Source organism: Mastomys coucha, unplaced genomic scaffold (genome assembly GCF_008632895.1).
Source record: "Mastomys coucha isolate ucsf_1 unplaced genomic scaffold, UCSF_Mcou_1 pScaffold18, whole genome shotgun sequence".
NCBI lineage: Eukaryota > Metazoa > Chordata > Mammalia > Rodentia > Muridae > Mastomys > Mastomys coucha.
In genome coordinates, this window is record NW_022196900.1 from 109269284 (window position 1) to 109277986 (window position 8703).

Consider the following 8703-nt stretch of genomic DNA (forward strand, 5'->3'; position numbering starts at 1 on the left):
AGAAAGAAAGAAAGAAAGAAAGAAAGAAAGAAAGAAAGAAAGAAAGAAAGAAAGAGAAAGAAGGAAAGGGAGAATGGCCACCCGCACAGACAGCTGTCTCCTATCAATGCCCCGCCCCTTTCCTTTACACTCTTCAGACAACTTCATTTTGTAACCCCGTGGTTGCAAAGCACAGGCTATCAGCAAACACGGCCCCCTATCTGTGGGAGCAGCCTCCCACCAGCACTCTTCATCTCCCCCTCCCCCACTTCCTGCTCAGCTCCCACCTCAATTCTCCAGGCCTGCCAGGAGCCTTCAATGGTCCTGAGTTGTTCAGTGTGCTCATTTGACTAAACTCTGTCCACTGCTTAATTTTGTATCAATTGACTTTAAGGAGGGACCTCATTTGAGAAAGTGCCTTCATCTGATTGGCTGGTGGGCAAGTCCGAGTGGCGATTGCTTGAATAATTATTGACTTGGGAGGGCCCAGCCCATTAGGTATGGTTGTTGCAACCTTTGGGCAGGTGGTCCTGGGATGTTATCAAGAAAGCAGAGCATAGAGACTAGCCAGTCAACAGTGTTCCTCTACCCACGTCTTCTGCTGTGGCTTCCCCCAAGGATGGACTGGGATCAGCAGTTGCAAGCTGAAACAAACCGTTTCCCTCGTAGGCCGCTTTTGGTTGCAGCATTTACCACAGCAATGGGAAGCAAACGAGGGCATTCTACCTCCCAGCGGAGGAGAGTCCGAGCCCCAAGTGGCCAAGGCTATTTTTGTATCTATTTTCTCTCTTCTCTAGTAAAGCAAAGGGTCCGGTAAATACAAATGCAGACTAACAGGAAAAGCCCATAAATAAAATCCCATACATAAACTCACATCCCAGAAAAAGCAGCTTCCGAACTTTGTTTTCCTCCCCTCCCCCCTCCCTTTTCTTTCTTATTATTTCTTTTTATTAGGTATGGTCTCCCAAAGCCCAGGTTGTCTATCCAAGTCTGGCCTGGATCTTCTGACAGCCTGCCTCCACCTCCCAAGTGCTGGGATTGTAGGCTGTGCCACTGCACGCACTGGGCTTATTATTCTGAAACTGTGTGCTGGCAAAGTTTCTGTTATTTCTCCCACTTCGAGGCAACTTGAGGGCTGGAGAGATGACTCAGCAGTTACGAGCACTTGTTCTTCTTGCAGAGGACCCAGGGTTGGTTCCCAGCACCCACATGATGGCTGGGAACCAGAGTCCGGTTCAAGGGGATCTGTCACCTTCTTCTGACCTAAGCAGGCCCCAGTTACCACGTGGGGTACACGCATACATGAAGGCAAAACACTCACATACGATGACATAAATAGATATTTTAAAATATTTTAGAAGCAACTTATTGTAAAAGGTCTGAGACGATGCTTGGTGGGCTCTGCGTGGCTCACATCCTGCCCCACAGTGGATCAAACGACTTCCTGAGAGAAGAAGGCCCTCTAGAGTCCAGCCCCAAGAACTGCACCCAGCCACTCCCTTTTTCTCTTTAAGGCAATCTTATCAGAGATGGCTGCGAGACCCAGGTCAAATTCCTGGAAATATTATAATTCGTCATATGTGTTCCTTCCACCCGCCTCATTCTGCGTTCTGTAACTCACCAAAATGTGCGTGGGTTCACTGGTGCCTATTAAAGCCTTTTTAAACGCCCCATTGAGCCGAGGCTCAGACCTGTAACCCTAAAATTTGGGAAGCTGAGTCAGGGCCATCTCAGGTTCAAGGCCAGCCTGGACTATACGGAGGATTCTGGAACAGCCTGGACTACAGAATGGAACCCAGTCTCAAAACACAAACAAACACAAGCATAAAAATGAATGCCAAAGCTAAGATACAGTGGCGGATTTCCTTCCGCTTCCAGAAGCCACCCACAGAAGCCAGGGCAGGATCCTTTTAGGCCGTCTGAAAACCACGAGGATCCATCCACACACTTCCAAAACAGAAGCACTAGGGTACTGTTGTCCCCAAGAGTGCCCACTGCTCACCTTCCAGCCCTTGAGCCTGTTGGCTGTGTCTTGCCTGCGTCCTGAAACTGGACACAGGTTCCTCCGGGGACACAGAAGACGAAAGCCCTGGGGTGTCCTTGGGGCAAGGCCTGCGGTTTCTGTGGGCAGACTGCAGTCGCTGGCCCAAAGGACATTCAGGATGAGGAGGATCACAGAGAATCTCCAGCTACCTCCTCCAGGGGACACAGGGACGCATGCAGCTACGCCCCTGCCCCCCACCTTGCTCCCACACCCCTCCCCACTCAGCTCAACCGCAAGTGCTCTTGGGACTGAGGATGAGCGTTGGTCACGCTGAACTGCGACTGCGCAGGAGAGACCCTGGCTACTTCTCTCAGGGTCTGACCACAGACCTGCACCCACCCACCCTGTTGAGAAAGTTGAGGCAGGGATTGAACCCTCAGCTTTCAGATCTCATTTTACAGCAAAACAGGTACAGAGAAGATTAATAGTCAGGGCCCAAGAAGCCGGTCTCTGTTCTCTATACTCCCAAGATTGCAAACTCGGGCTCGTTATTTCTGTACCCCACCTCTCAGTCCCGCCCCCAAAGGAAGTGACACCATCCTCAGTTTACGTGCATTTTCTTTGGAAGGTTTGTTTTTTTTTTTTTCTTCAGACTATTTGAACTATAGGAAAAGCTCTGGTCCCGTCACGCCTTCGTTGGAGACCCGCGTGGTGGCGTGGGAAGAAAACAAGGAAGTTTTCCTGGAAGAAGACTCCCCCATAGCTCGTTGCCACCACTTCTGGACTCAAAGGGGGCTCTTCCTGATAAACGGCTGAAGGGTGAAGGAGAGGAAGAAAGACATGTGCTGACTGAACTCGAGCTACAGCTAATAAATCACAGGAGCATGTCTCACGAGGATGAAGATCTGCGGGCCTGGTGGGACTTTGCTCTGGATTCAGCCGCCTGGTCTAGTCAGTCGGGGAGCAGCTGAACACGTGCTGAGCGCTGGAGCCCGTGGTGGCCAGCTTGTGGGCAGATTGCTGGACCCAGACCAGCCTCTGGCGACTTACCCTGCCCTGCAAAGAAAGAGTACAAGAAGGTATTCACTACTTTCCCAATACTGAAAAGTGTATCTCTCCGGGCCGCTCGGGGTTCCTTAAAAACACAAAATTAAGTTTTCTCCTCAAACAGGCCAGGGTATAGCTCAGCCCTAGAGCACATGTCTCCAGCACCAGCAATAATAGTAACACTAATGATAATAATAGTTTCGGCATGGTTGCTTGGGTAAGAAGTGACCCTCCACTGGGGACACTTGGCTGTAGGTGGCGTGGTGGGCACCACCAGGCTAAGCCTTTACGGCCCCTTATGTTGGCACATTATCTAATGTGGCATAGGGCCGGTGACAGCTGTTGCTGTCTGTGTGTCCAGACAGAAGTACCCTTTCTAGTCATCCTTCAAGGCCGTGACTGGTGAAGACTTGAGCGGTGGGGGCAGTTTCTCCTGGGTACCTTGCTGATCCTGCAGTTTCAGGGGACCCACTGGCTTAGCCAAACTCTAGATGTTTAACTTAAAAGCAGAAGTGAAAGGAAAGACAAAAGCCGGTGCCCGAAAGGGTTATTCTGATTTAGACTAGCAATAAAAATGCAATTGGCTGAGACTCTGCACGGCCAAAGTGCGCCTAAATATCTTCCCTCCCTGAACAGCACAGCTGGCACTTTGAGGAGGTGAGCCTCGGGCTGCCCTTGCAGAGCCACGATGGAGAAAAAGGATCAAGAGAGGAGCGGGGTGAGTGTGCAGCTGGCAGCTGTGAGAGCTGCGGGGTGGGGGTGGGGGAGCTGCTCAGCTTCCCTCGGGACTCCCCAGAGCTCTGGTATTACAGAGCCTGCCCTCAGCTGGATGCTCTGTCTAGAAGCAGGCTTGCTCAGAAGCCCAGCAAACAGTGGGGTTTTATAGGAGTCAGTGCGGGGTTTGTAGACAGATGCCCGTTAGGAATCCTGCCGCTGGAACAGCTGTTGGAAACGTGCCTGGAACTGGCTAGGGAGTGTGCTTCAGCTCCGAGAGTACTTGCCAAGGGTCCAGAAAGTCCAAGGTGAAGCAGCTATGGCTCACACTTGTGCCTTAGCACTTGGGAGGTAGAGGTGAACCTCAGCTACAGAGGGAATTCAAAACCAGCCCGGGATAAAGACCCTATCTCTCAAAAACAAGTTTGTTTTTTTCCTTTTCTGTTTCAAACTCACAGTGTAAGTGGAGATTAGGTATAGATTTCCTTGATTGAGAAAAATGTCCAGTGCCAGGAAGGTAACATGAATCAATGAATACATTCAAGGAATTTGCATTTTAATCCTTCCCATGGCATTTGCTCGTATGTGGGTGGGGAGAAGCAGGCATCTGTGCAAAATATTATTTATCAAGGTCTGTACACACATGGACTGGAAGCATGGCCTATGGCATACAGAGTGGGCGTGGGCTTGGGAGGGAGACACACCTGTGATTGGTTCCAGCTCCTCCCCGTTTTAGCCTCGGTTAAAACCTTGGCGAGATGCTTTAGAGAGTTTATGCATCTGTGACTAGCCTCCAACTCCTGATCCTCCTGCCTCCAACTCCCAAGTGCTAGGGTTGCAGGTGCGTGCACGCCAAGGTGCTTAACTCTCCGTGACTTCTCACCTGTAAAATGGGTTGATAACCGGCCCCTCCCTGGGGTGCTGGAACACTTAGACAATGTACAGGAGCTGTCTGGCCAGGACTGAATCCTCTTGCCACTAATACTGCTCTGTTTGTCCTGTGGAGCAGATGGCCTCACTGTTGACACTGGGCATGATGGGATATCTCTGACGCTGTCTAGAACAATGAGGAATATCCCAGCCATTGCCCACTCCCCGAAACCCAGAATTAGAGTAAACCTGGGAACTGTTTTGTTCTGGTTTTGTTGTTTGTTGATTTTCCAGTGCTGGGGACTGTAAGCCAGAGCCTCATGCGTGCCACCCCCCAGCCATTTTCTCCCTTTCGGTTTAAAATGGGAGCTCTCTAAATTGTCTCAACTGGCCTTGAACTTGCCAGCCTCTCTCAGCCGCCCAAGTGGCTGAGGTTCCAGGCCACCCAATCTGTCTACCACCCGACCTGTCTGAGATTGTCATCCTGCCTGAGAAAGCGTCTGACAGGTCAAATGTTATCACCTGTATTTGATAGGAAGGCATCCGGAGCTAAGGACTTGAATGCTCAGGGCCACAAGAGTTCCTGTGCCTGCTTCTCAATGAGAAACAAAAAGAACAGAGAAGTCCCCACAGGGTGCACTCTGCAGATAAGCACTGTGGAAGGAAACAACGCAGACAGCCACCAGCTTGGGGCATGCGCCGACCTTGGCTGCTTTCCCCTCAGCTGTCCATGCAGGAACCCTGGGGGCGTTAGGAGAAGCCAGGGAGGCAAAGACTGCGTAGTGTTCTGAGAAGATGGCATTCAGCAGTTGGATCCAGCTGTCCCTCAGGTCTCAGAACTACTTAAGAACTGTTGAATGAAATGTCCCCCTTTTCTCTATGAAACCCCGTGCTTTGGACAATGAAAACATGTTGTGTGACGTGTCTCTGCTGTCGTGTCCTGGAGAGAACCACCTCCCTCTGCCCTGCCTAGGTCCTCACAGTTGTTTTGTATTGACTGACTAATTAGCCCACCTATGCGTGACACTTACTATATAGACCGGGCGGGTCTGGGAGGCCTCCTTCCCTGCACCCCTGAATCACAAGCCTTCACTGAAGCCTCAAGATGTTTCCCCAGTGATTTAGGGGTAGGAGTAGGGGTGCTGAGGATGGAATCCAGGGAAGTCCCGTGTTCCCCAAGTGCTCTGTCACTGAGCTCTGTCCTATCCCCAAATTCTCCTCCTCCCTCTCCCATGAAGAATGGCGAGGGGGGAAAAGAAAAAGGAAAAGAAACAGAAAGAAAGCCGGGGTGAGACTGTTAACTCACACACCATACGATTCAGCCACATAAAGAAACAGTTCATCTCACCCAGAAGATGAAGGGAGTCCCGTGGCTTTGAGGCCTCAATGGCTTTGCAAGCAGATGGTCAGGCTAGGTGGCAGAAGTCAGGCACAAAGGATACAAGCTGCATTATCAGACCAGGGTGCAGACTAGAAGAGCGGTTGCCAGGGACCTGGGGAAGAGGGTCATGGACGATGCTGGTCAGAGTGCACTAGTTCTGTTACGTGGGATTAGCAAGCCCTGGTACTGCACATCAGGGCCTGGTGATGCAGTTAATGGCGCATCGATGTGCAACACTGTGAACATACTGGTTGTTGCTACGCCTGCTGTGGGTGCCTGGAGTTCTCTCAAGTGTATTTACCTGTGTTCACCACTGTGCGTGGTGGGGAATGTATGGATGAGCTAACCTGTGCTCATCATTTCACAAATACATACGTGTTAGAACACCACATTACACACCATGAAGAAAACCCAGGCCTGCCTACTACTTTGAAGGCCGGGAGACAAGGAACACAAATTCACTGGAAGCCTGGCCTACAGAGAGTTCAAGGTCAGCCTAGGCAACTTAATAACCCCTCCAGAAAATGAAAGGTTAATTCGTGAAACTTCCCCCCACTGCTGTTTCTGACCAAGAGTTCAAAGCCTCTTTCATTGCTAATTGGTGCTGGGTCTTGTCGGTCCTATAGTTCCAGGATGGCAGAGGGGAAAGGACCCAGCTTGGGGGCAAAATGGTCAGTTTTGGTACCATAGGTGGGATGTCACCTCAGGAGCTACATTCCTTGTCAGAGATTAAAATAGCTGCCAAGGGGCTGGAGCAGCGGCTCAGCAGCAAGAATGCTGGCTCCCTTCCAGAGGCCCCAGGTCCAATCCCCAACACCTACACTGGGCAGCTTACAGCTGTCTATAACTCTAGTTCCAGGGGATCTAACACTCCTGGCCTCTCTGGGCACCAGCATTCATATGCATATGCCCACAACAAACCCACACACATACACGTAGTTACAATAAATCTGAGGCTTAAAAGCTGTCACAGCGGAGGGATGCTCATCGGGTTGATATGCTGACAGCTTCTTTTGGGTAATGGTATCGGTTGTGAAGCAGTTATCTGGGAAGGCAGGGACGGCTGGGGACCTACTTCTGGGGACGTGAGAGATGTCTCTGTTGTGAGGGCCCCCAGCCCAGCCCAGCCAGCTCACTTCTGGAGAGAAATCTCTGGAGCTGGAGACGGAGATTTGAAAGCCTAGGACTCTTCTAAGAACTTTCCCATCACAACCTGTTCTTGAAAGTCAGGCACAGGCTGGGTGTGGTAGCTCACAGCTTTCATACCAGCACGAGGCAGAAGCAGAGAGGCGGGGGTGGGGGAGAGAGAGAGAGAGAGAGAGAGAGAGAGAGAGAGAGAGAGAGAGAGAGAGAAGAGAAGCAGAGAGGCAGGGGAGAGAGAGGCAGAGAGAGAAAGGGAGAGAGAGAGAGACAGAGAGGCAGAGAGAGAGAGACAGAGACAGAGAGAGAGGCAGAGAGAGAGACAGAGGGAGAGAGAGAGACAGAGAGAGAGGCAGAGAGAGATAGACAGAGAGAGACAGAGAGAGAGAGACAGAGAGAGGCAGAGAGAGAGAGGCAGAGAGAAAGAGAGAGAGGCAGAGAGAGAGAGACAGAGAGAGGCAGAGAGAGAGAGACAGAGAGAGAGGCAGAGAGGCAGGTCTCTGTGAGTTTGAAGCCTGGTCTACATAGGAAGTTCCAGCACAGCCAAACCTATGTAGAAAAACTCTGTCTCAAAAAGAAAAGAAGGAAGGAAGGAAAGAAGGAAGGAAGGAAAACCATCCAGCCATGGTAGCTCACATCTATAATGCAAGAATTCAGGGAGGCTGAGGCAGGAGGATTACAAGTTCAAGGTCAGCCTGGGCAACTTAACCAGACCTGTCTCAAAGCAACCACCACCACCACCATCACCACCCCCCAAGATGGGTGATAGGCTTGATTCGCCTGTACAAGACCCAGTTAATGTCCATTCCCAATTCCCATCCACCTACCTGCCCATCTATCCTATAGCCAACTGAGCCAGGCATCAGTCCCAGTGCCGGTGATACCATGGCGGGTGAGCAGCCCTGACAGAGGCCCTCCCTGTGGATGTTGATTGTTGTTTGTAGAGGAGGAAGGGCCCAAGCTTTCTAGATAAGTGAAGACGCCTAGCAGGTAAACCTTCTGGCCTAAACTTGATGCCTGGAAGCCATGCAATGGTGGAGCAAGAGACCCAACTCCTCAAAAGCTGACCACACCTCGCCCTGGTGCACACTTGCCTGTGCAGACCCCACACGGGATACTGGGATGTGGGGAACTGTTGGGAACGCACCAGCAGGCCAGCTGCAGTGAGGCGGTGGCAGAAGCTCTTGCTGGAGGTCCAGGGTACCCTGGCTGTTTAGGTGGCAGAAGCTCTTGCTGGAGGTCAAGGAGGATTGCTTGAGCTGACAGGGGGGGGGCGGCTGGGGGTGAAGAGCAGTCCCCACAGGGGTGCCTGACTGACAGCCTGCTCTAACCTCAGCGGGCCAGTCTTTGCATATAGAGTAGACTCGAATGTACACACTGGGAGCACAGCAGGGACCTCCCTCCATCCCTCACTGGCATCCACCCTACCTCCTACAGGAGCTGACACTGGTCCTCGCTCTGGCCACGCTGATTGCTGCCTTTGGCTCATCCTTCCAATATGGGTACAATGTGGCTGCCGTCAACTCTCCCTCAGAGGTAGGTCACTGTGGTGAGTGACCCACTGCTGCTGATGTGGGGGGGGGGGGGG

The 8703-nt window shown here is 51.6% G+C and overlaps 1 protein-coding gene and 1 long non-coding RNA gene across 3 annotated transcripts in view; one reads left to right on the plus strand and one right to left on the minus strand.

Annotated features, from left to right (window-relative positions):
* Positions 1-2564: 2564 nt before the first annotated feature.
* On the minus strand, positions 2565-4674 carry LOC116097065. The gene is made up of 2 exons (XR_004121199.1): positions 4608-4674; positions 2565-3019 (listed from the first exon to the last, which is right to left on the minus strand). It is a non-coding gene; the product is annotated as an uncharacterized LOC116097065 (long non-coding RNA).
* Slc2a5 (solute carrier family 2 member 5) overlaps positions 2928-8703 on the plus strand; it is a 24772-nt gene continuing 18996 nt past the window's right edge. Inside the window, exons 1-3 of one of the 2 annotated variants that reach the window (XM_031379549.1) lie at positions 2928-3042; positions 3647-3728; positions 8553-8651. In XM_031379549.1, coding sequence (XP_031235409.1) covers positions 3699-3728; positions 8553-8651 — 129 coding nt within the window. In that variant the 5' untranslated portion in view covers positions 2928-3042; positions 3647-3698. The remainder of the gene's footprint in view (positions 3043-3646; positions 3729-8552; positions 8652-8703) is intronic. The other variant, XM_031379550.1, reaches the window with a different exon arrangement.